The 27649-nt window shown below is 37.0% G+C and overlaps 1 protein-coding gene across 2 annotated transcripts in view; it reads left to right on the forward strand.

Moving 5' to 3' along the window:
- LOC136367401 (gamma-aminobutyric acid receptor subunit beta-2) overlaps window positions 1-27649 on the forward strand; it is a 93664-nt gene that overhangs the window by 57469 nt on the left and 8546 nt on the right. The window contains exons 3-6 of one of the 2 annotated variants that reach the window (XM_066328963.1): window positions 9579-9716; window positions 10947-11099; window positions 14274-14518; window positions 26255-26305. In XM_066328963.1, coding sequence (XP_066185060.1) covers window positions 9579-9716; window positions 10947-11099; window positions 14274-14518; window positions 26255-26305 — 587 coding nt within the window. The remainder of the gene's footprint in view (window positions 1-9578; window positions 9717-10946; window positions 11100-14273; window positions 14519-26254; window positions 26306-27649) is intronic. The other variant, XM_066328964.1, reaches the window with a different exon arrangement.

Consider the following 27649-nt stretch of genomic DNA (forward strand, 5'->3'; position numbering starts at 1 on the left):
GTGCAGTCCACATGGGGCTCTCAGCAAAAAGTTGTAGTTCTTTAACTTTTGTATTTGAGGCTGATTTCCTTTTATGTATGCTAAAATATTGTACTGGATTCTTCTTAATGAACATTTAATGCAGATATCCTGCTTTTCCAGCCCAAGAGGCAACCTTATGTAATACATATTTGCATATTGACACAGTTACAATACTAGAGCTAGAGGAAAACAGAATAGAAGTCAACAGTGTGTTAAAATCTGCTTGCAGGGAAAAGTCCCTTTAAGGGTTGGCATTATCTTGTCTCAGTCACATCAATTTCATGAAATAGGCATAGCCTCGAGCAATGCCTGGAGTTACAGCTCAGAAGAAAAGTGAATGTTAGAAAAGTTATAGACAATTTTGTGAACTTATAAACTTCTCAAACGTGGTAATGAAACCTAGTATGGTAGATCAATGCAGATCAGAGGAGAATACCAGGTACTAATTAAAACAATATATTACTAATGAAGCAGGATTTAACCTGGCTTTGTGGTACATAAAAGCCAAAACTTTAGACTGGACTAGGGCAAGTGAACATTTCTAGTGAAAAAAATGTGGGATGGGGTCACATCTGCCATAGATTTACAGAAGTAGCTGCTTAACAGTGTGTTCGAGGCTCTCAGGGTTAGTCCCCTGTGCCAGATAAATGCAGAGAGCTGAAGAAGCTTTCATTCTCCTTTGGCCTTGTCCCCATCTCCTGTTAAAACGCTTCCAATTCTTGCTACCTTGTGCATACCCATCCACAACCATTAGCATCTTGTTACCCGCCAAATAACTTTTCTCTGCATACCATTTCTAAAAGCAGGAGGGATGGGTGTCAAAAGAATTTATCCTGGCCTGTTTCAGCATCCTAGGGAAGTAGCTGGGATACTGCCAACAAACCTGTGCTGTCTTTTCTGATAGAGGTGTCACAACAGAGTTTCCTGCAGGAAAGTCCTCTGAGCCTTGAGGCACAGAGCTCCCACTAAAATGTTTTGAAGAGGCAGCGATGTGGTTTCTGATACCAAGCAAGCTCTGTGAAGGACATCTAGAAATGTTACAGGACTATTGCAATTTTTAGAAAATAATGATGTAGTTCTAACAATATCATGGTCTATAATTAAAGTTCCTATGAATTTCATTCACATGGTACTGTATAAATAGTTCTCCACATCAAAGGTACATGTAATTATCCTTGAAAAACTTGTGGATGACAGAAGACTTATCCAGATAGGAAAGGTTCCCAAATCTGTATGTGTGGATGACTTTAGAAGGGGCATTAATTATAGCCCCTTATTAATCATATAATCATTACTAAAATAAATTAATTTCTGCAGCTTCAGTTAAGAGTCCAAACCCAACCCTTATCCTACATGTGTAAAAACCTGTGGGGGATTTTACATTCTAATGGTGTTTCACTCTTGGCATTAACAGCTTTTAGCATGTTCCTACTGGACAGTCTGTGAGCCCAGTGTTTCTAAACCTTCATAACCCCAGATCTTTACCTAAAAGTAGAAGAGTTTTACATACTGTGATGTCCTTCAGTCAAAGATAGAATAATATTTCAGAATATTACCTCACACTGCATTGCTAGCTAGCATATCATGATGAATAAATATTTTTCTAAATTGAAAAATAGCACAGCCACAAACAGAAGGGCTTCCTTCTATAAATTGCGTTTTTCTGCTTGTGGCTTTGTATTTTTAATACAGCAATGGAATAACTAAGCAGAGTGGAGTATTAATGCAATTTTATAAATAAGGTTAAGGTTGCCAGATGTTGTTCATTTTTCTTCTCTTTTTTTTAATGTACATCAGCATTCAAAATGTAGGCTGATAGTGGGCTGCAGGAAGCTTAGAACATTTGGTCATGCATATCTAAGGTATTAAAAATTGAGCTTGTGGAGATGATGCTTTGCTGATTCATTTGTTTGGATATGCCCCTCATTTCTATTTCCAGTTTCAAAAAGATCAATTCTTAAATCAGACCAAAGAGCAAACAGCATACACTGTCTTTTCAGGAAGTCTTCTCTGAACTAAGTAAATTGTGAGATTTGTTTGTCTAAAAGTGAACAATATTCAATGGCCTTAATAATTTCCAGATCGCATAAAATTGTTTTGGAGAGCAACTTTCCTATGCATAAATTAGTTAATGTAGTCAAATGAGATAAAAGTATAGGAATTCACTCAAATCATGAAAATGAAGTACAGGCTGCAGTGATGAAATTCATGGGTGCAAATATAAGTATTTGGTTTCCCTACATGAGCCTTGTCCTTACTGAAGGGAGAGAGGAGAAAATAATTTGTCTTTTACACCCACTCAGTATGGATGTACATTTTGCTATAAAAATTCTGTTCCTGAAATATGGTCTTTCAAATGTAGAAGACAGTTGCTAATAATTATTTTTAAAGAGCAGTGAACTAAACACGAAACAGTGTTTAGTTTTACACAAAGAGTTGAGGGTTAAGACATTTCCATCAAATTAATTTAATATGACGCCAGAAGAACACAATACTTCCTATTTGAATCATTACTTATACATATCCCTCATTTAAAAACAGAGAAGAGTTTTCATCTTTGATTGTGGAGTTGATGAGATTACCTATGCAAATTTATGGACTTTATAAAATGATCCAGTTAATATATGAGAGGCATCATTCATTTACTGAATTGTTCAGTTGAACATTTTTAGCCATGTTTATTAAAGTGTGTACACGTCACTATCAAGCTCTTTAAACTGGAGGGTTTGGATATTGCAGAAGGTTCAAGCAGACCTTGAGTTGTCTCTTGGTATTCCAAGTTCTCTCTTCCACGTAGATCTCCCAGTTCAGCTTTCTGGGACATGGGCTTTGTCTCTGATTGAGATTAATTCTCATGAACTAGGAAAAGCAACTTTTGTTTTCCTGTAAGCAATTTTTCATGCCACTATGATATTGAGGGTTTTTTTAATTATTATTATTTTTTTTATTTACCTTAGACTTGTTTTCATTGATTGAAATGAGGAAGAAAATACCTGTGAATTACGTAGTAAAATCTTAAGTCTTTAAACATAGGAAATAATTTATATTTTCTCTTTGTTGATCATTCTGGGGGAAAAAAAAAAGCCCTTTGCCTGCTTATACCTGATTGCACTTGTCTTTTCTCAATGGTTGTTTTCACTGGAGTTCTGTTATTTTGTGATTTAATGGCATTGAAATAGATCACTTAAGTATTCATGCATTCATTTTTATCCTATTTACATCAGTTCACATTTAAATAGAAATTTATTTCTGCCTAAATGTTGCTTTCCTCAGCAATAATTGGTATCGTCTTCATGATCACATATTGCAATTTCTTATTGCATCTTTGAAGATCTACCATTATGAGAAGTGAAAGTAAATTTCTCAGTTCTTCTCTGTCACTGACAATAAAATTGAGATGTAAGAAAATAGTTCATTATATTGAGTTTCTTAATATTGAGTTTCACAGTTTTCTACCATATTCTACTTTTAATTGCAAATGAAATTAAGCTTCCCAGCATCTTTTATGTCTAGGACAGATTTGTCATGTCTCATATAGTTATTTTATGTTCAAAAACTCCTTTTTTTTCTGTGGTATGTGTAATAGGGAAATAATCAACTTTACTGCAGAAGTCTAATGTATACTAATCTGTGTTTTTTAATTTAAAGATTAAGGGTTTTTGTCTTTGTAATTTTAGTAGTAGTGGAAGTGAGAAATATGTTTAGCTCTAACTTTACATTGACAACTGTTGCCACCCATGTTTTCCTCACGTATTTGCTTAATGTCACCCATGCTACACTGAAAAAGCCTTCAAGATGATCCAGACTTAATCAATGTGCTGGCATAATGCTGTCAACCTTATCCTCAGAAAAGGTCGTCTGCCAAATGAAGTGGGTTAGGGAATACAAACTGTGGCAGAAATAGGGGATAGAATGTTTCTGTGTACTGTATAAAACATGCACCATTATCTAATGTTATTTGTTTGCCTACAGAAATCAGATATGTCATTTCCTCAGTGATGGAAATCCCTGGACCTTAGCCATTCCTATGAATAAAAACTGAGCCAGATGTGTCGTACTTTATTGTGTTCTGGGATATATTTAATGCATAAATGTAGCACTTGGTCTGCAGGACAAAAGGATGATGGAGTCAGAAAGATGAAGAGCCTTCTTGTGTGCAGGATATGGAAAAGGTCTGTGCTCCAGCCTACCCAGAGAGTGTCCAACTGTCCCTGGAGCCCCAGAAGGAACTTGGTCCTGATGCTGTGGCACCCTCTCTGTGCCAGTCATCCACCATTGCCTTCCCTTCACCATGCACATTCTGCTCCACACTCTCTTGTTTCTGCTGGATGAGGAGCTCTTGCAGGATCTCCACAGTGTTGAATCCAACAACTTTTTAGATCATTCATACTGGTGGGAGTAACTGAACTTGTTCAGGAAGCAGAAAGATTGCAAGAAATTGCTGTGTTCCAGGCCATAAAAAGTTTTTGAATATTATTGCCTGGATACAGTTTTCCCTATCTGTTTCTGATCTCTTTCTTTTCCTAGAAATATTGGAGCAGTGGAAACATATTTATGAAAGCATTTTGCAGGAAGTGTTATAAAGAATGAATGATTCTCAGTGAAATCATTAGGAAAAAAAATTTAATGAGTTCCACCAGGATACATATTCTGTATGTAACCAGGCTTCCTGTAAGCAAGAATCAGTCTGAAGTACCTATGTGAAAATTAAACTTGATTCTGCTATCATGAAAATCCTACTCGAAAGCCTGGAATGAATTTCGTCATTTCACTTGTTCATCAAAAGACATTTTCTTTTTTTAAATTGCTGTATATACTAATTGTGACATCACATTTCTGTCTCTTTCTTTGACCCACCCTCCTCTCCCCAGTAAGGAGCCATTTGTACAACTTGAAGATGATTGTTTTTTGAGAATGTTGCCGATTCAGTCTAAAAATCAATTGAATTTCACTGCAGTCAGAAAATTGTACATCCTCTTTATATCCAGATCCTCAGACCCTTAGGGAAAACAGCCTTTGAAGTGAAATGTAAGAAGAATTTTAATGTTTTATTCAGAAATACAGAATTTAGAAGGGATGGGGAAAAGGAGAGAGAAAAAAGTACAATGGGCTTTTTTCCAATTACTCTGGCACACAGACTCTGTTTGTCCTACTCACCCTTGTATCACCTCACTGGTTTCAGCACCTCATGTCTTGTGCTCTCCTCAGCATTAAATATCTCTGCAAGTTCCAAGAAACACTTCTAACTTACTCTTTCTGGCTATGTTTTCAAATGAATAAGTGAATTGGATAAGTGGAGGCTGAAGTGATGCAGTGAAACAAGTTTGAGAGATCTGAAAGGCTTCAGAATTTCAAAATATGCTTTGCATGTTACTTCTGATTTTATAAGTAATTTTACTTATAAAAGTAAAATTTACTGTTTACTTTGAGTAAATGCAAAACTACTGAAGAAAATCTTGAAAAAGGAGGAAGTAGTGGTCCTATGTTTAAAAATAAGTTAAATGCATAGTATTTTACAGTGTGTTACACAAGCAGGATTAATCAATTAATATTCATCTCATTTTACAGATGTCAAGTTCTTCAATTACTCTGAAAGTCTGTGACCTGCATTTATATAAATTGATGTGTTATGATTGTTAGATAACAATATTTTGTATATTTGTAATTAAAACATTCCCTTGGGTATAGATATCATACGTGAGTTCTCTCAATTTTACTTTGGGAAGCTACCATATTGGGAGTGGCTAGGCAAAGAAAATCCATTTGACAGCAGCAGGAGAAATTAAGTAGCTTGTTACTCATTCCCTATCTATGAGTCCATAGGTTTTTGTATATAGTAATGTACATTTTTGAATTTTTCCCCAAAAATGCCACATGTATAATGCAACTCTGTTATTCTTCATGAGGTATATAGTGCTCATCTTGTAAATGGTTGCTTTTTGATAGTATTTAACTCCAGAATCTGCTGTAAACTGAGTTCTCATTTGTTTTTTATTGGTGAGAAAAAGACCAATACCTCAGGTGATCAAAGGGATGGCATGCTCCCAGCTTTCACCAAGACTCCGGACCTGCTCAGCAAAAATTTGGAAGTAGCTGAACTGTGCTTCATCATAATTCCATGCTCTCAGAATCACAGATATAGATTGTAACTAGAGGAACTGTTACTTGGATAAGCTTTAGCAGCTGGAGGTAGGATTTAGACAGTTGCCAAGAGGATGCTTTTGTCTCCTGTGTCTCTGTCATTGCTGAAGTGCTCCTTAGCCCAGAGGTAATGCAGGATGTGCACAGCTATTGCCCAAGCTCACACAAATTCCTGATGGGTCAGAGCAGACAGAGATTAGGGCGTGGCCTCAGAATCCTCTTTGTTTTAGGCACATTTTCACTGTTTTGCATCTTTATGTAATCCCCACCCCCCCAAAAAAAAACCAAGTTAAATCAACAGATGTCGTATCTTCAGTCTCCAGGTGCTGCTGTGGTGTCAGCAATGTGGAGCACTTGAATTCCCACACAGTGCACCCTATAGATGTGTAGATGTAAAATACCTCCCGGCTGACATCCTGTAGTTTATCCTGGTAAATCCTGCAGTGCATCCTGATAAATCCTGAAGTTTTTCAGAAATATCTGCCTCTTTTCTTCCATTGTATGGTGTTTCTGATAATTGCCTTGTGTCTAAATATTTCCATTTTCAGCCAGTAATGCTCCAGCTTTCATTTTAGGTTGTTTGCATTAGAAGAATTTCCTATTTTTGACTTGAATAGCCTGGAAAAATTGGTGCTTTTATAGTTTCTGTGTGAAGGGGTTTTTATTTTATGTTCTACTAGTTGTTTGTTTTTCCTCTGCAGTGCTTCATCATCTGTCATTCCTCAATGTATACATGATGATAAACTCCCTGTCCCTGTTAATGGGAGTCAAGAATGCTTTGCTTCTCTCAGGATTGGTGCCATATTACCAGGACAATGTATTGATTTGGTTGACTGCCAGTGTGTGATGCATGACAGAAATGAGAAATTGAACTTTCTGAACGTGAAGTAAATCATGCTGATGATGATATATAAATGACTGAGGGAAAAGCAATCAATCAGATGCTCGCTGCTGGCAGCAGAGCTACATACAATTTAATATATAGTAAACCAACAGTTGTTTTACAGTCTAAATCAAATAGTGTTCTGTGCTAAACTCATATTCCTGCAAAGACTACTTGGAATATTTCTGGGTTTAGTATGCTTTCCTTTCTACTTTACCAGCATGTGGTCTGATAAATTAGAAATATTGAACTGACTTTATTAATTCTTGTCTTTTCTTGTCAAGAGCTATAGATTGTTCTTTCTAGACTGCTTATTACTACTTTAAATTGGTTGATCTTTAACTAATTTTAGCTTGTAAGTAGGACTGTTTTGAGTCCCAGATACCTGCAGAAAGAGTTTATTATAGCCACAGGTAATTGGACTTTACTGTAAAACATCCACTAGAGACATGAATGGGCCCATTCTCTCTTTTGGCAGATGTTTTGCTGATATTAGACTTATATCCAATTATCTTTGGGTACTTTAGCATTAATGTGCAGATGACTGTAATATTCTTTGCTCTCCTTCTCCACGCTCTGAAATGAATGGGATAATTTATCCTTTCTGGAAAGAAAGAGAAGTATTTTAATGAAAGCTTAAAGAGACTTCCTGAAATTCTCCTTATTGATACCTACTAACAAGTCTTGTCATTCTGGGCCTGTTTCAGATTATCATTTGCCCAATATAAGTCCCTTAAACAGCAGGGAATTCTGCTCAGGTCTCCCCAAAGCCACCCAGAGCTGTGGAGTTTGAAATCTTCAGTTTGAAGATTCTCACTCTTGGGTGAGAGTTTCCAAGGACTCCTCTTTCCTAAGAAGTAGTTGTCAGTGTTTGCTTAGTGCTAAGGCTGTGAGAATCCAGGGAGAAGCTGAACCACATTCTTCCTGCTGAAGCATTTGGCAGTCAGCTGGAATATAAATCCTGGAGTTCTCTTGTGAGAATCCTGGTATCATTAGACTGTTCAAGGATAAACTTTTCATAGGCAGTTCAGCAAAATGTTCTTCTAACAGATATTCTAAAAAATACAACCAAATCAATTTTTTCTCTTACATAGAAAAGTGGGGATTTCCCTTCTGAAACTTATTTTAGCATTTGGGATTTTTTTCCAGAAATAAACAAAATAAAAATAAAATACTGATTTATCAGCTGTGAAGTTTAACAATTTAGTTACCTCAGAATTAAATATATTACCTTGTTAATTCCACCAAGTTCAGTAAATGACATTAGAATCTGGAACTTGCCATTGGAAGGCAGGGTAGATGTCAGAATATCAGTAAAACTTGATAATATCAAAAAGACACTCCTACAAGAGTAATATCAACCTTCCTAACTTGCAAGGAGGTTCTTTTATATTTTTCATAACATGAAGTGCAGTAAATTGCTTTTACATCTCAAGGTCAGCCAATAAATGTTTCAGTGTTTTTACAGATTATTTTGTTCATGTGTTCAAACTTGCTTCCTTTCTGCTAATGCTGTACACTTGGATTCTACCTGGACTATCAAAAAATGAATGATGCACAGGAACAATTTTATAGATTCTTTGCCTTATTCCTAGAAATCCAGTGGTATTGGAGCACTCTAAGATGGTGTTTAGCGTACAATTTTGTCCTTTGTCTGTGGATGAGGACTTAAAATCAAGGTGTTTTATATATTTATTATCTCAATTTGCAAAAAAGTCATAGTCATTATTCTGTGTTTTAGTTGATTTTGTTTACAACTTTCAATGACAAAAATCTTTAAATTAATATATAATGAAACATTAATTAATATTATATTTCCTGGTTTTGCAGTAGATTTATTTCTGATGTCTCATGATCATTGCTGTACACCAACTCCGGAGCAGCTTGGCTCAGCTGCCATGTGGGAAACCAGATTCCTTTTTCGTGGATTTGTTATATGACTGTGTGAACATGTGCTGTGTTCTGGGGTGGTTTTTTGGGTGGTAGAAATTTTTTTTCCTTTAGTGATGTCTTGTGGGTGGGGTTTTTTTTGCCACTGATGAGTGTTGCATCTGCTAAAGTTGCTTCCTATGAGGACTCTTACAACCCTCACTGAATGTGGCTGTCTTTTACTGCATTCAAGCCACTTTAGAAAAAGAATTATGCTGGTTTTTACAACTAAAAGCTAAACATTGTCAGTGCTGATGTTTCAACTCAGGGACAGAAATTACAGCAAACTCATGCCATTTTATCCATCCTTGGGATCAGAAGTTACATTAAGGTGATGTACAGTTGCTACCTAGAGGTGGGATGTGTGTAGTCTTAATTTGGTTTTAAAGGTCTGTTTTGTTAATACATTCATGTAATATATCTTAAGCAAATACTAAAATACACCTAGGATTGCCTTTCAAAATTATATTTGGAATGACCTGTGTCTGTATGTTTATAAATGGTTTAATTTTAGAAATATATTTTGTATGTTTTGAGTGAATGAACTGTTCCCCATGATGTCAGCAGAGATGTGCATCTCACTTGTTTATTCCTGTTTTTATAGATGGCTATACAACAGATGACATTGAATTTTACTGGCGTGGGGGTGATAATGCAGTCACAGGAGTGACAAAGATTGAACTGCCACAGTTCTCCATTGTAGACTACAAGCTTATCACCAAGAATGTTGTTTTCTCTACAGGTTTGTGGAGGGGAACTTAAAAAGGGGATTCTTTTAAAGACTTGTAAAACTATTAATTCTCAGCGTGTAGTTGAGGAGCAAAATTTCTACAAACAGGAATAAAATAGAGCAGCAACTGTGAATTTGGAAAGCACAAGTTTTTATTGCAGCTTCCACAATGTGTAAGACATCATTCAATAGCATGTGAAGAGGGCACAGTAATTAAAGGCTCATGAAATGAGCTGTATTTTCTGTTTACCTCTGAAAACTTATTTAGCCACTTATACACCTCTGTGACATAATCCCAACCCAGCATGTAGGAAATTTAGGAACGTTTTTCTCTGTATTTTTAGATGTTCCTTTTGCCAAGTTGGGGATGTATTAGACTAATTATTTTGTCTTCAATATAAAATCTTTAAAATGCTTGTTCCAGGATTTCTAGTTTAGCCTATTCTAGCAAGTATATGACTTTCTGAAGGCTGAAAAGATGCTTTCTGAGAAGGAGCAGAAAATCAGATTGGATTTCCTGAAATAAAAAAAAAAAAAAAAAAAAAAAAACACCACCCAACAGCAACAGCAAAAAACTAACATATTTCAATCATATTAAATTGTTCAAAAGAGGCAAGAGTTGGTTAGGCTGTTACTAGGAGATATTTTCTACCTACTTGAGAAACCCATTAGATTTGTTAAATAAAAATTATCTTACCAACTCACTTTCCAGATATGGGTAGAAATCATCAGTGGAAGGACTATACTGTACACCCCAAATTCTTCAAAATCAAGCAGAAATGGGACTTGAAGAATTATTTCTAGGCACCCATATTAACAAATGTTTCATACACTACGATATTTCTGGTGTCCAGTGACAAAAGACAAGTGTTGCATTTCTTGGAGAGAAGTTTAGGATAAGAATAAGATTTCTTGGGCAGAAGTTTAGGATGAGGGTTACACTGAAGCTGGCATCTGGCAGTTTGTCAGGGAAGAGGCATTTCTGTGCTTTGTTGCTCTGATGTGTATTTTGGCTGTTGATTGTTGAATGTTATGATTACCAGCAGATAAGCAACTAGAGCATCTTTGTACCTTTAGATTATTTAATCCAAATTCTTGCTAGAAATTCTGCAGCTGAATATCCTGGATCTTTCAGCTCTGAGTATACTCTATGTTGAATGAGAAATAAAACCAAAATTACAGAAAAAATGTTTTCAGATATTATGCAAATAAATTATGGCCATACCAAATATTCTCTTTTAGGTGCCTACCCAAGGCTGTCTCTCAGCTTTAAACTTAAGAGAAACATTGGTTACTTCATTCTGCAGACCTACATGCCTTCTATTCTGATCACTATCCTGTCCTGGGTTTCCTTCTGGATTAATTATGATGCTTCAGCTGCAAGAGTTGCTTTAGGTAGGCATTTTTACACATCTCATGCAGTTTGCATTAGCTGAATGGTTTTTCTAGCTTCTGGCTGAGTGGATAGTGCATGATTTGAAAATTTAAAAAATACGTGTTAGATCTTTTTATGTTTGACTTGTTAAGCTTTGTATTATTTGAATCAACATTTAAAACATCAGAATTTAAATAAAAATTAAAGTGATTTCATGTCTGAATCAACTAACTGTATCATCATTGTAACCAAAATTAGCCTAATTGTCTCAACATATTCTGTTGTTCTTTTGCTGCTTGTTTTTTACTCCAGAAAGAATGCACTTTGTTTTTGCCCATGGCAGTCCAGAACACACATTCATCATTGTGTTATGGATTATAAATTGCTTTTCCTTTCAGGAATTAAATAAAGTTTTACTAGGGTTGTGTAGCTCCCCTGTCCTTAAGTGGAGTGAGGAGGCTGTGCCTCAAACGCTGTGTCCAGTTCTGGGCTCTCACTTCAAGACAGACATTGAGGGGCTGAGTGTCCCGAGTGTGTCCCGTGTCCAGAGAAGGGAGTGGAGCTGGGGAAGGGTCTGGAGCACAAAACTGATGAGGAGAAGCTGGGGGAGCTCAGTCTGGAGGAAAGGAGGCTCAGGGGGGACCTTTGTGCTCTCTAAAACTCCCTGGGAGGAGGTTGCAGCCAGCTGGGGGTTGGTCTCTTCTGCCACGTAACAAGTGAAAGGACAAGAGGAAATGGGTTCAAGGTATTCCAAGGGTGGTTTAGATTAGATCTAGGGGAAATTTCTTCACCAAAACGGTTTCCAGCCCTGGCAGAGGCTGTTCTGGGAAATGGTGGAGTTACAATCCATGAAGGGATTTAAAAGATGTGTAGATTTGGTGCTTGGGGACATGGTTTAATGGTGGGCATGGCAGTGCTGAGTTGGAGATTGGATTCAATGAACTCAAAGGTCTTTTCCAGCCTAAAGGATTGTAAGAGTGTGATTTTTTTTTCTACTGTTACCTTACATTCCAAAAGCAAAATTCTTTCCCTAATTAATCTCTAGAGTATTTGTATATCTCATCACTAGTCTCATGTGTGTCTGTTTATTCTGTGTCCCTCATCAAAAAGAGCATGTTACAAAAATAAGTATCTCTATCTATTGCCAAATTTTGTGTAAATCAGATGGATTCCTGCCAGTACAGCTCTTGTATAGCTAAAATGAGTAAATACCCCTAAAAGATGCCATTGAGAATATGACATTTTAATGTTACAGAATACATCTGAGTTTTACCAGACCTTTCTGTGTAGCATTTTGCCTTGAAAATTTGAGACTGCAGACATCCTGAAAATGCTGGAGAAAACGAAGATAAAGTGACTGCAGCCTGTAATTTTTAACTGATTCTCATACAGAAGATTGCAGTTTAGCTGCTTAAAATTACGATTATGGAATTCAAGTACTGTTTGCTTGATTGAGCTCAGTTTATTACAGGTGTGATTTTTTGATGCTATACAAAAAATCCAAGTCCAAGTAAAGGACTGAACAAGATCTTCCTGAAAAAGTTCAAACAGAAAAAAGAAACCTTCAGAGGGTGACAGCAAGGTCAGGTAGCCTGTGAGAAATGCACAAAAATAATCTGAGCAGCCAGGGATCAGGTTAGGTAAGCTAAAGCCCTAAGACAGAACTAAATCTGTCCAGGGACGTGAAGGGCAACAAGAAAAGCTTCTATATAGGTACATCAGTGCTAAAAAACAAAAAGGGAAAATGGGAGTCCTCTCTGAAACAGGAGGCCTGGATACCCAGGATCTGGAGAAGCCTGAGGTACTGAACACCTTTTTAATGCCTTATACTCATGGACAAGTGCTCCAGACACATTCACAGCTGCTGAAGGCAAAAGCTGGGACTGCAGAATGAAGATCCACTGCTTAATTCTTCTTTGATCTTGTTTGACATCATCTGAGGAACCTGGGGATCCCAAGCACAAGTCCCTGGGACCTGATGAGATGCACCCTCAGGTCCTGAAGGAACTGGCAAATGAGTTGGCTAAAGCTCTATCCATTGTATTTGAGAAGCCATGGCAGTTTCACTGACTGGAAAAGTGGAAGCAAGGCCCCCCTTTTTAAGAGGGGGAACTACAGAACTGTCAGTCTCACATTGGTGCCAGTCAAGATCATAGAGCAGATCCTCCTGGAAACTATGCCAAGGCACATGGAAACTAAGGATGTGCTTGATGAGAGCCAACCTGGTTTCACTAAGGGCAAGTTGTGCCTGCAAAGTCTGTGGCCATCTACAACAGGGTCCCAATGCTGGTGGAATGAGGGAAGAGCAACAAACATCATCTACCTGGACTTGTGCAAGGCATCTGACGCTGTTATACATGAGATCCTTCTCTCTAAACTGAAGAGTTATGGATTTGTTGGATGGGCCACTCAGTGGATAAGGAATTGGCTGGATGGTTGCACTTAAATAGTTGTTGTCAACAGTTTGATGTCCAAGTGGGGACCAGTGACAAGTGTCCTCAGGGGTCTATGTTGGGATTGGTGCTGCTTAACATCTATGTCAGCAACATGGACAATGGGACTGAGAGCATCCTCAGCAAGGTACTGAGCTGTCCACGCGCTGGAGGGAAGAGATGCCATCCAGAGAGACCTGAACAGGCTGGAGGAATGTCACAACAATAATTGTGTGCCTGGAGCACCTCTCTCTGTGAAGACTGGGAATTGGAATTGTTCAGCCTGGAGCAGAGAAGGCTCCAGAGAGACCTTAGAGCACCTTTGGGAGCCTAAAAGGGCTCTGAGAGAGCTGGAGAGGGACTTGGGACAAAGGGGAATGCCTTAAACTGACAGGGTGTGGATTTAGATTAGATCTTAGGAAAAAATTCTTCACTGTGAGTGTAGTGAGACAGTGGATCATGTTGCCTGGAGATGAGGCTTCCCCACCTCTGGAAATATTCAAGGCCAGGGTGGATGGGGTTATAAGCAGCCTGCTCTAGTGGAAGGTTCCCTGCCCGTGGCACTAGATAGTTTTGAAGATTCCTTCCAAGCCAAACCTTTCTAGGATTCTATGAATATGGACAGAGGTTAGAGATACCTTTTTTCCACCAGGGAAAAAATAAAATCTTTTTCAACTCTAACATTTGAATAGTATAAATTATTATTCTAGAAAAAAACCTAAAATTATTTCAATCACTAGACTTGTCAATTCTTTCTTCCAGGAATCACAACTGTGCTCACAATGACAACAATTAACACCCATCTTCGAGAGACTCTTCCCAAAATTCCATATGTGAAAGCCATTGATATGTACCTTATGGGATGTTTTGTCTTCGTTTTCATGGCTCTGCTGGAGTATGCATTGGTCAACTACATCTTCTTTGGCAGGGGACCTCAACGTCAAAAGAAAGCAGCAGAAAAAGCTGCCAGTGCCAACAATGAGAAGTTGAGAATGGATGTCAATAAGGTAAACTGTAATGGAGATAAATTTTTAAGCATTTCCCCAGGAAGGCAGACTCTCACTTCTGTCAGAGAGTGCTTTAAAATGTAATTTCTTGTAGAAAATGAGTGGAGTGGAATTATGATGACCTTGTCTTAGCTCTGCAGAGCAGTGTTCTTAGCCACCTCAGCAGTGAATTCTGCCCTCTAGTCTGGAAAGCTGAGTGACTTGTCTCTAAAGCATGCAGTCAGTGAAGCTTTACTGAGAGATGTTTTCTTAGTCAGAATGTAGACTTGAATATGTACTATCTGTTTCCAAAGGAATAAATCCAAAATGATGGCTTTAGTAAGAGCTGTATGGAACATTGGAACTAAAACCTAAATTTAACCTGCTTTCATAAATCTTTCAGATGAGCTGGATAAGAAATATTTGCCACAGAAGTGTTTAAAGCTTGACAAGTTTGCATATTTTCAATGTATAATGGGCCAGGATACTATTGACTAAATGAGGAACTTCTCAGAAATAAACCATCAATGTGCTGTGTACTTAATTTTGGATCTACAAGTTGCCCCCTAGGGATGGAGAATTGAGGCAGAAAAGATATTTGCCAAGATACACACTTCTGGGAAAAGTATCCATTATGCTTTATCCATTATCCAAATGGGGCACTTATCATAAAGCACTCGTAATTTATCACTTTGACCATTTTGGGATGAATTTGACACAGTGGCAAATCTGTACTGAATGCAAAAATGTTCTCAGTATGAAATGTATAAACTTTCACACACATGCAAAATTGGAAAGTTAAATAAGGCTGAATTATCTTTGGAGGTTTAGGGGTTTTTGGAGAGGGTGAAGGGGTTGTGGGATTTTTTTTTTTTTTTTTTTTTTTTTTTTTTTTTTTTTTTTTTTTTTTTTGTCATGGGACGCTCTTTCAGTTGTAATTCATCATGATAGTCCAAAGAGAAAAAATCAAAGTCAGAATTTTAAAAAAAATTTGCATTAGGGAAAAAGCAAGGGGTTATTTGTCAATTAGAAACTTAGGTTTCATATTTAAGCTCTAGTAGTGAAATTTCTGATTTTTGCTCAAGCCCCTACACACATAGTGGGCCTGCAGACAGAAGAACATTATTCCAAAAATCCATCACAAATTGTTAGCCCAAAAAAGTTTTATAGGTTATAATTTATAGTCTTTTAAGAAGGAGAATTGTATCACCATGATTCAGATCTCGTCCATTCAATAGTTTGTTTTTTTTATTTTTGATTGGAGAGAAACACATTTTAATCAATTAAGGCATACTCATAATGATGACTTTAATTTTGATGTTATGTTACCATATATCATCTTTTAGCAATGCAAACTTCATGAAGACATTGTAGCATGTTTTTATTTCTACTGGTGATTTTTGGCAATGAAAAAAATTGTGAGTTTTTATTAAAATTTTCAAGGTTTTTTCTTTTTTTTTAATTAAATTTCACTTTTAAAAAGCTATAAACTACCCTGTAAGTAATTTTGTAAGACTAGACCTGCATTTACCTGATGTCTTTCCTCTAACATCAATGGAAATTAAAGATCCATACATGTCAGAGTGCCACCACTAGCTAAGGTATATTTTTGTACACTTTGCTTCACTTGTGTTTTCAATACTCATACTATAGACCTTTCACCTGTGTAAAAGAATATCTAAAGTCCAGTGACAAATTGCTGATCATGAAGAAGAATTTGAAAGCACTAAGTGGTATGCTAATCCAATTCTCTGGGCAGAGTAAATTAATTTCAATGACTGCTGCAGAAATTTACCAGCTTACAGGATTGACACAAGGTATACTGTGGAACACAAGTAACAGCTTTACATGATTTGTATATTTTTTTTTTATACTGAGCCTTTGAGTTAATATACTAGGCCAACATGGTTAACATTCTGTGGCAGTTCTGCTCTGGTATCCACTCTCATCTGGTCATCAGGTTTGCAATCCTTTAAACAATGACAGGGAATCAAATCGGAGAGGATCAGAGAACTTGTCCTACTGCACAGAGACTGCTCTGGGAGAAGGGAAGGAGCTGACAGCTGTTCTTGTTGTTTGACCAGCAGCGAGAAAACATATTAATATTTAATGGACCTGAATATTTTATCTATTAAAGGGAGACAAATATTATGTAATTATTTTCATTTATAAGAATCAAAAAGGGATCTGAACTGCCAAAATTAGTTCAGAAACAGTTTTTCATAAATCCCGACATATTTTAGAAATGGGATCACACAAACACTCCATCTTTAACTGGGCTCCAATAGTGAAGGTCTGATTTTACAAGGTATAAGTGTTCTTTTGTGATATTACAAGATTCCTCTTGAGTCACTATGTGCAATATTATGAATTCATCAGAATCAGATACTATAGGAGAGAGGAGTGACGCCAGAAGGAATAAACCTCACATCATGAAGATGAAAACTTCCACACAAAACAACTTCTATTACTGCATTCAGCATTGACCCTGTAAAACAGGTGGATAAATCATTATTGAAGCTGCTCTTTGTAGCACAGCATCCTTGCTTATACTTTATAGACCAGAAAATCTGCAATAGCTTTCTTGCAGTTCCAACACTCTTGTTTGGTAATAATCTCATACAATTTTCAATCAGCAGAGGGTGTCGAAAGGAGAAGTGCTGATCAGTCCACTGATCCACAACTGCTTGCAAAGTCAAAGGAGAAGTGAATTCATGCTCCCTTTATGCTGTTGAATTCTCTTTCATGGACAGATTCCAGGGTGGACATAGGCATTGGTAATGTCTCTATTTTTGCCTGATGTTATTCAGAAGATATGAGAGAGCCTACAACACAGTGTGCAACAGAAGCTTTTTTTCATGACTGTGATATCTGCTGAATCCATTGCAATCTCTTGGAGATTTGGGGACTCAGGTGTCCTGTTTTTTCCATTTGAGTGAACTCCATCAGGCTGGCTGCAGACCTTCTCCAGGGCTATTCCAGATGAAACTGTGGCCAAATCTTTATTTAAATTTCATATCATATTTATATCATATGCAAAATATAGTAGTTTGGGGGTTGTTCTGGTTTTGTTTTTTTGTTTAAATTGTGGAGTAGTTTGAGTCAGAAGGAACCTTTAAAGGTCACCTACTCCAACCTCATTTCAATGAGCAGTGTCATCTTCAGCTAGATCAGGTTGCTCAGGGCACCATCCAATGTGTCCTTGGATCCCTGTTGCCAGGGATGGGGCATCCACCAGCTCTTTGGGCTACCTCTTCCACTATTTCACCATTCTTATTAAAAAAAAATAATATTCCATATATCTAGTCTGAATCATTATATAAGATGTACTCCATTTTCAAAGACTGTTGATCCTGTTTGGGGTAATGGAAAGGCAGAGAAGAATTGGGCAAATATCTTGATTTACTTCTTGGATACTGAAACTTGAGTAATAAAATCATGTAGAAATTTAAAAGAACAAAAACTCAAGACTCAGACTTGGTTACCAGCAGATACATTGCCATAGACTTTTAAAATCATACTGGACTTGCTTGATTTTCTTTGCAGTGAGTTCAGATAAAAATGTCTGTGAGTATCATCATTCCACTCTCGAAACTTCTCAAGCTGTGTTTAGCAGTTTATTCCTTTACTCTAACTCATCATCTTTTGCCTTGTCAAGACTTTTTAAATTCACTCTTAATTTGTTGTTTCTAATGATTTTACCCTGGATGTTTCCATCTTGGAACTCTGGTCAGCATCAGCAAGCCCATCTAAATCATTGTGATGAGTTTGATATGTCTTCTAGACATTTGCTGTCTGATCACCTGCCATGTTCTATATTTTCCTATGTTACTAAATTTCCTGCCAACCAGCTGCATAAGCTGCTGTTACATCTATTGGATTCTATTGCTGGTTTTTCTACAGTTGCTCATCTGACTCATTTGATCCAAACTACTATGTACATAAATTTACTACTCTCAAGGAGTAAGTAGGGTGAAAATGCTTTTCAATATCAATTAAATCTACATTTGTTATTCTGGATAGATCAGAAAACCTCCATTAGAGTGGTAAAACGAGGACTGTCACTTTAAAGACCATGGTAAATGAGAGGATGACTCTTCTTCCTCTGTAAGGGAGTGGTTCTTGCCATATGAATGTTTGACCAGAGGTGATTCCCATGGATGGCAGCTCTGTGCCATCCTCTTCCACAGCATCAGAGGCTGAAACGTGTCAGGCAGCAGAGGTGATAGTCACTGTGAGTGTTGGGAGCACTTCTTACGTGAAGACTCTCATTAAAGGAAGAGCCACAGATTTGTCTCTTTAAGGAGCTCCTGGTCAGTCTTTTCTTCAACATCACTATAGTTTTCTTACTAGGATATTACCTAGAAACAGGATATGATACTTCCTTTTTTCAACTCAGATTTCAAACCTTTCAGAGGCATTACCACATAATGATTTGTTGCACCTTTCTTCCATTTCTATTTTTCTAATTCTTACCTGTAGGTCATCCAGGTAGTGTTTTAAGTTATTTCTAAATTATTTAATTTTTTCTTTATGGTTAAATCATCTAGGTTTATAAGAGTTAATTATTGCAAATTAACATTCCTTATATAGAATTTTTTAGCTATGTTCTTCCAAATAATTTGATTGCCACTTCACAGAAGCAGCATTATGTTTTGCATAATGTAAAATACATGTAAATACTTAGATGTACTTTTAGATTGGATGCAGTTGCAGTAATCATTAAAGTCTACATGTTTCCAACTTACATAAAACACAGACAATGCTCCAATGCACAGGCAATATACTTGAAGTACATGGTAACATAAATCACATAAATAAAACTACCTTTAATTTTGCAATCATACTCTGTTATTGTGAGCAGTAACACAGCAATTCCCCTCTGGGAAAGAGGGGAAAAATGTCAGCGTATTATGCAATGCTTTGTAAAACTGTTTATACAGATTTATTCAGTCATTTTCTTTAAATAAATGTAAAGTGACATTGCTAGCATGTTTAGATAAGGTTTATTTTCTGAACACAAACACTTTTTAAAATACACTGAGCGTATTTTTAAAACAGTGAGTAATTCTTTCTTTACTCAGACCTCTTTGTATTACATAAGCTATTCAGTCAGCACACCTGAAAGAGACAGAGCATTGCTGCTCATAGAGCAAATCATGAACAAGGAAAGCTGTCAGAATAATGGCATTTTTCAATCCAAAATTTGGGTACCGAGAACGTGGAATGTCAATATGATCATGAGTTTAAACACATATTAATAGATTTGAATACAATAGAAGTGTTCTCGAAAAATTAATGAAGGGCTTAGGGAGCTAAGAAGGTTTAAACAAATACAGATATCTTTGCAATTCATTGCCCTCCTGGCCCACTGTTGTTATATCTGGATTAGCACAGGGCTGCTAAAGGAGGTGAGATGGCAAGCCAACAACAAATAGGAGCTTAACCTGCCCTCAGATGCACTTGGTAACTTTCTCTCCCTTCAAGATGTCTCAGCTGCTAGGTTTTTTGTGGGTTTTTTTGATTTTTTGGGGTTTTTTCCCTACAGCTTTTTGACCAAGGAAAGGAATCTGACCAAGGTTAGCTGGACAAGTTAAATAGTTTTCCCCAGATCTTTCACTCTAAAGGAACTCCATTGTGTTATCAGAGCTTTGGGAGAAATAAGGGCATGAAATTTCCTGTTTCACAAGTGAATACACCTAATTATTTTAGCTACACAACTGGTAGGCTGAGGATGGACTGAAAGTTGTGCAATCTAGCAGGGAAATGGGGCTCCCACAGCATCCTCCTTCCCCAGATGCCTACTTTCAGATTCATTATCTGATGTATGGGTGCTCTTGGAGCAGGGAGACTGAGAACTTTCTAGTCAGTTGTACCAGAAATGCCCTCACAGCATGAGTAATGCCATTACAGCAGCACACTTGGAAATGACACAGTCAGCTCAGGTGCTGGTGTGCTACCTGACATTTCCCATGACAGCTCCAAAACTTCTTTTCACCACTTTACTAGAGAATAACTGGAAGAGCCTGTGTATTTCTTTTTTCTCTGTCATATCCATAGATGTCTCTAGAAAAGGAGGGGTGGATTAGATGAAGGAGTGTGTTAACCTGAGCCAAAGTGAATGCACTGATCTGCACCTGTGGCTTTTTGCAGCTTGTGATGGCTTTCAGTAGACAAGGTCACTCTCTTCAATTTTCAGGCTGTGGTGTGAAGATGCATTAGCAGGGCTGTAGGCCCGAGATAATAGACCTTGCTCCAAAGCAATGCTCCAAAATAATTAGGCTTGGCTAATGCCTTTATTTCCCCACTGATTTACTGCTGGCTTGCCGCTGGCCTTTTCAGTTCATAGGAATATTTGTTCATTTCTATCTGAAGAAACGATAAAATGCATCTTCAGGAAGAAGAAACTATTGCAAAGGCACCTAAAACCAGTCAGTACGTATTACATAGAATGGCATTTTGTACCCTATGGACTAGAGGTATTTCTAGTATAAAACATGAGTGGGCACATATAACGTGTTTACAATAAGATGTAAAAGCTTTCGGTAAAAAGAGGATTTTTAAACTGGTTATATGCACAGACTTGGTTAATAAACTGAACAGGATATTAAAACTCTAAGGCAACAGGAAGCTCTTAAAATTTCAGTCTCAAATCCTTACTGCTTTATATTGCTGGAGCTAATGCTGCCACTGTCCAGATGTCAGTGAAAGAATTCATCCTCTTTCTTTCTCTCCAAGGAGAGTTTTCCTTTTGTTTGCAGTACAGGTAAAGCTGCATGAGGACTGATTGTTGACTCAGGATCAGAAAGTATTCCTTACACGGCAGTTTACTGAAGAGTTTGTAATAAAGTAGGCATGGGTTATAATAGCTTGACTTTTCTCGTAAATTTACAGTCATGCATACTCAAGAAACAACTTGCATGTGAAGCAGTCAGCAATGCACGGGGTGTTTGGCCAGCCTCTTTGTGTTTTGTCAAACTGGAGTTTGGATAGGAGTGAAATTTGAGGTCCCAGTTTTAGCTCACAGCACTTTGCAGAAGCAGTCAGAAGGTGATTTTTCCACGATCTGTGCTGGTATTCCACATGACATCTGAATAAAGGTCAAGTCAACTACATGAGGCTTTTTTTTCTCCACTTGCACTCCTTTGAATGCCATATTTAATTAATGTAAGACCAGTGCCTGTACACTTGTTTAAAGCACATTCTCCCCTTAGCTTTTGTATTGCATCTACAGCCTGTGACCCTGAGCACAGGGGTGAAAACAATTTTTAGTTCATTAAAGAATCCCTTAGTGCAGCTTAGGTCGTTATATCAAGTTGTGAAGAAACAAGACACAAAAAAAGACAAATTATCTACAGTGAAGTAGAAGAAATGTATGTAGCTGCAGTCCAGGAGGTATGTCTGGCGAGGGAATTTGGTTAATTGATTTTCTGAAACACATCTAAAGTTTGTGAAGGTTTAATTCAGCAGCCAGGAGCTGGAAAATTTCTATCCAAAATAAAAGTTGTAACTGCAAGTAATATATGCTAGAGAAGGTAACCTAGTTGTGCTCATGGATTTTGAGATCACTGGATTATGTACACTTGGATGTCACTAAGTGGGAAAAATATTATTATAATGTTGTTATAGTGACCATTTGTTAGTCTCTTTACTTACACAAGAACACATTCTAAAGACTCCATCCATTAGAAGGCATCCATTTAGACATGCAGAGATTGAATACTTACTTTTTCTTTTTTTAAGGCATGTTAGGGTTTGTATTGCTTAAAAGTGCTAATTTAGTGAAACAGTCAAGCCAACCTATGAGGACTTAGGTTTCTTGGTAAATTCACTTAGTTACAAATTATTTTGGGTTCCACTGCTTTCCCAAACTTGGCATATGGAGAAAGATGGACACCAGGAGCTGGTTTTGTGTAGCTTAGGAAAACACTAGGTAGGATTATGCCTAAACTCAAATATGTGAATATAGAGAAAATATATGCCTGTATGTGAATAATATCTAATACCTTTTTTACTCCTTAGAAACTAGTTTTAAGACTACTTCTGTAATGATAAAAGGTTTTACTGGAACATGGAATTCTATGTCTTTTTTTTATTCTTATGTCTCTGTTCCTCTTTTAAGAAGGGTTAGAGACTTGAATATAATTTTCTTCATGTAAAAAATGTCAAGAATTCTCCCTGAACTTAATGCATCTTACAGCTGTGCAGAAAGCTCTACATACCTGTCCTTGCTCATGTTCTCAAAACAAGCTCCGTGTTCTGGTAATGTGGTTGTCAGAAACTCAACACTTGTGGCCTGAAGAATGCAGCCGTAAAGGTCATAGAGCCTAAATCATTATGATTTTTTTCGTGTAATAGGGTTTTTGACCACTTTCCATCCATGTATTTTATAAGTATTCAAAATATAATATGTTTAACGAACTGAACTCAAGTTTGATTGAAATGTACAGACAAAAAAGGCCACCACGTCATGAAGAAAACTATAATCCAGTTTTAATTTCCCTAGAATTAACACATACATAAAAACAATTAAAGTATAATACATTTTTTAAAGTATACATAATATTGGTATGTATTTTCTATATACAGAAATTTACTCAGAAACAGATTTTAAATGACTAACCATATCTTGGTGAGAAAGTTTCTTCATTCTTGTCACTCATTTTGAAATGAGTGACAGAATGTTAGACTCTCCCCCCAAAAAACAGACTATCAGTGTACAAGTGCAGGAACATTTTAATTTAGTCAGCTTTTTTCTTCTTTTTTTAATAATTTTAAAGCCGATTTTTCACTTTAATATTGTCAGGACTAGTCCTCTAAGCTTTGCACGATCTATAGGTATGAAATTGTCTCTGTTTCAGGATTCTAAATCAGCACTGAACATGATCATAGGAAATACTTTTCTGGATCTTTTTTAATTTGGACATTTGTTATAAAATGTTAGAAATTTATCTTTCTTTTCTTTGTAGCAAAATCTTCTCAGTGATTTTTCCATAAAAAAAATCTCAGGAATTTTCTTTTAATTTTGTTATTGTTGTTGAATTAGTTGCAGTTTCTCTCCAGAGTTTTATCCTTGGACCTCTTGCTGTCTCTGAACATGTTTGTCTTTGGGCTGGGCCCAAGAATTATGTCTTCCCCAAAACCACAAGCCTAAATCTGTTGACAAGTGAGTATATCATGGTCAGATGGATGAAACTGGTAGACTGCCATTCAGTCCACCCACTCCCGTGACAAGGATGTGCTATATAGTTCTTTGCGCATTATATTTTTGGCTTCAACAAGAAAAATAACATCTTTAGTATATTTTACAGTAGCTGTTCTAGAGGAGCAACTTAACAACCTTATTTTTACCATCTAGATCATATTTCAAAACCATAACTATATCCAAAACATACCCTAGAAATTTTGCCAGTTGTGGTGATGATAATCGTATGTTCAATGCATTTTTTCGTCTTTCATGACACTTTCCTATATAACCAATTTTTCTCTGTTTCTGTAGTAGATTTTTGGTGCTAGGTATATCTACTTATTTGTATTTTGTAAGACACCATAATGGGAGACTTATAACTGTCATGAAGGTTTGATGAAAATTTGATTTTATTAATCATACATAGAAGTGAGCACCTCTTAAATGCAGGTTCTTGCTGATGTGTTCTTCATTTATATTATCTTCAAGAAAATTAATTGTATACTTGTAAATGTGATGATATTAAAAAAAAAAAAAAAAAAACAAAAAAAAAAAAAACTTCATCAGAGCAGTATTACTAAGAATCTGGATTGCCTAACACCTTGGTTCTTGTAAAACAGTAGGATTTAAGCTGTTGCTAATTGCTACCCCAGAAGTCTTCTGTCACCTGCCTTTGCTTCCTCCTAAATGTCTCAGTAGTAAGAAAAATTGTTGCTGAAAATTGTGTTTGAGAAGACATTGATATAAACATCAAGCTTATTGGATTCTGTGCAGCAGTTTGAACATGTTCGTATTTCATGGGTTTTTATTAAAATGCCATCAAGCCAAAGATGCTTTACCCTCTCACATTTTATCTGGGCACTCATTCTTCAGTGCCTTATGTACAGAATCCCATGTTTAAGTAATGCATACCAACAGGAAGTTATGTCTTCAACCATTTATCTAGAATCCTACAATACTTGCAAGTTATTGATGCGTTACTAAAGAGCATGATCAAGAAGTCACATATATCAGAAGGTAAAAATGGATATCTAGAAGTTGATTTACAAGTATTCAGAGCAATGTTAAAGCTCTATGTTCAGATCTTGTATTTTTTCCTCATCCTCTTTTTTTTTTTTTTTTTTTTTTTAAATTCTTACATGTTTCTTGTGGGAGGCAGGGTGTGCTTAGATTTTTAGTCTTTAGAAGGTGAAGAACCTGAAGAAAATCCTTCAGTAATTTGCAGAGTTTCTCTGAATTTTCTGTCCTGAAACCAGGTGAAGCAACCTGAAGTTATAGTTTTCCTGTCCTCTAACTGCACTCTTTACAGTCTGACCCAGATCAGGCATACAACAATGCATCCTAGCCTGGTTTCATAAACAGTAACTGCAATACTGGTAGTAAATTGAGCTCAACTTAAAAAAATATAGTTCTTTTCAATTTACAGCTGTTTTGTTTCAAAGGTTTTTCTATCAGGAATTCCATCCCTACTGTCTATTTTATACACAGTTTCTGATCCACTCCACCATAAAAGGAGCCATCAGATCCTGCCTGTAGTTGAAGAGTACAGGTGAAAATTAACACTGTATGAGAAAGGAGAAGTGTCAATGTTTTATCTTTTCAATTCATCAGTATAAATTGCTCTTGTATTATAAAGCTGTGTCTGGAAGAACAGCAGAGCATAATCACCAAGGAACTGATTTACTGAAAATTAATCATTTCAGAGGTCCGATCATCCTTGGAGGATTCCTTATGAATGTGTGTGGGAGTTGTAATTTCCTTGTGTTTTACAGTTGCTAATGTATTATTGTAAGAGGAATTCCTCAAGAAAGCCATCATTTTGGAGTTTCTAGGTGTCAGGGAGAATATATAATGGTAACAATTCTATGCTTTCCTCTGTATACCCTTTGTTTGAGACCATCAAAAAAGTCATGGCCGCTTTCAAGGCTCCAGAGTCAGATTTTCTTCCATTTGACCTGGACCTATAACGAATCATTTTCATCATATATTTTGTCGTTCATATTTAAGATTGATTTATAAAAAACCAGTGTCTTGCATGGTTGCTGAGCTCTGGTCATTTCTCCTCCACTTCTGCCTCACCTTTTATTTCCATAGTACTTGCTGCTGCTTTTTCTTCATCTTCATCCTCCCTTCCTTTCTTGTCCTGGGAATTTCTCCATTAAGTTTGAGCTCTCCTGTTCACCATAAAGAGTCCAGTTCTATGGTTGAACAATCCTTCAGCACCGAGAGATCTTTTTAACCTTCCTCCACCTCCTTTTGAAACCACTTTTACACTTACTTTCCCCCCAAAATAATTTTAATAATTGTTTTCATATCATCATATCTTCCTTGGTCAAATGACCAGTTGGAAAAAATACATTACATCACAACATTATGTTACCTTGAGGAGCAGAGCAAGGCAGTAATAGTACCTCTGAAGCCAGAATGTACCTATGCTAATTGTTGGCTTAGAGGTCCCTATATATTTTAATTACTTGTCCTACTATTATCCTACAGTGCTTTAATTTTAAATGAAAGATAATAGCTGCCTTATCTCTAAGGAAACTGGTCTTGATTTTATTAACTTACAGGACAGAAGAATAATTGGCACATATCATTGTCCAGAAATGTATTCAACAAAGGTATCTTTCATTGTTTTCTAATGTTTTTATCCTCAGAAACGTAAAATTCAGGTCTTGACCAGTTATGGTCATTAAAGATCCCATGGCACTTTTTTATAGCGTGGTCATCTCAACCCCAAGCACCTGGCCAAATATCAATTTATGTAACTGTTCTGCTTACCCAACATTCCCCACCACCACTCACCCACCCCATAGTTTCAATTGGCTACAACATTCTCCATTTCCTCGACTAAAATAAAGTGTGTTGTTCTGCACTGTCAGTCACCACATTTCACCTCAGAGGTGATTGTGCTTCACTGGGAAGTGAAGTGGTTCTTCTTTCTGATGCTTGTAAAGCGCTTTGGGATCCTTTTGAATGGGTGGTGCTGTTTACAATAAATGTAGGTCACTGTCATTCTATCTCAGATGTCACTTTGTTACAAAAGCATGTTTTAGTTAGAGTTGGGTGAATCTCCTTGGTGGAAAAAACATTCCCAGCTCTCTCTAATGTGACAGTGAACCTTTTGACAAAGGTTGAAGAGTTAGATTCCTTCCTTCCTTCCTTCCTTCCTTCCTTCCTTCCTTCCTTCCTTCCTTCCTTCCTTCCTTCCTTCCTTCCTTCCTTCCTTTTCTTCCCTCCTTCCTTCCCTCCTTCCTTCCTCCCCCCTTCCCTTCCCTTCCCTTCCCTTCCCTTCCCTTCCCTTCCCTTCCCTTCCCTTCCCTTCCCTTCCCTTCCCTTCCCTTCCCTTCCCTTCCCTTCCCTTCCCTTCCCTTCCCTTCCCTTCCCTTCCCTTCCCTTCCCTTCCCTTCCCTTCCCTTCCCTTCCCTTCCCTTCCCTTCCCTTCCCTTCCCTTCCCTTCCTGTTCCTTTGGGTTGGAAATTCAAAATATCACAAAAAATGCATTCATTTGTGTGATAAATTCATTATTCCAGATGCAGGAAGGTAAAATTAGTGCTCAAGAAACAGCTGAACTTTGTGGTGTTTACCTGGGTATTGTAACACTTGAAGAAGATTCACCCATCACTAATATTTATTGTATTTTGCATTATTTCTTCTGAAAAAGTCTTCAAATATTGAAAAATGCTGTGCTTCAACTCTGATATGAGTGTGTTCTGTACAGAAGAAGACATTTTTCCCTAGAAGATAGTTTAAAATATTGCTTAATGTTTTTTCTGCCCAGCATCACTAATCTTACTAACTGCTTCCAAAATTATCAGACATCTGCAGCACTTTGCTGCATTAAGAAAAAAAGTTGACTAGAGTGATATCATGTTGCTGAAACATGTCTGTGTCTAACTCTAGCAGACTAAAATAGCCTTTCTTGCATGTGTGTTGCATAGAATGTATGCAAATATGTAAAGAGC

Source organism: Sylvia atricapilla, chromosome 14 (assembly GCF_009819655.1).
Source record: "Sylvia atricapilla isolate bSylAtr1 chromosome 14, bSylAtr1.pri, whole genome shotgun sequence".
Taxonomy (NCBI): Eukaryota; Metazoa; Chordata; class Aves; order Passeriformes; family Sylviidae; genus Sylvia; species Sylvia atricapilla.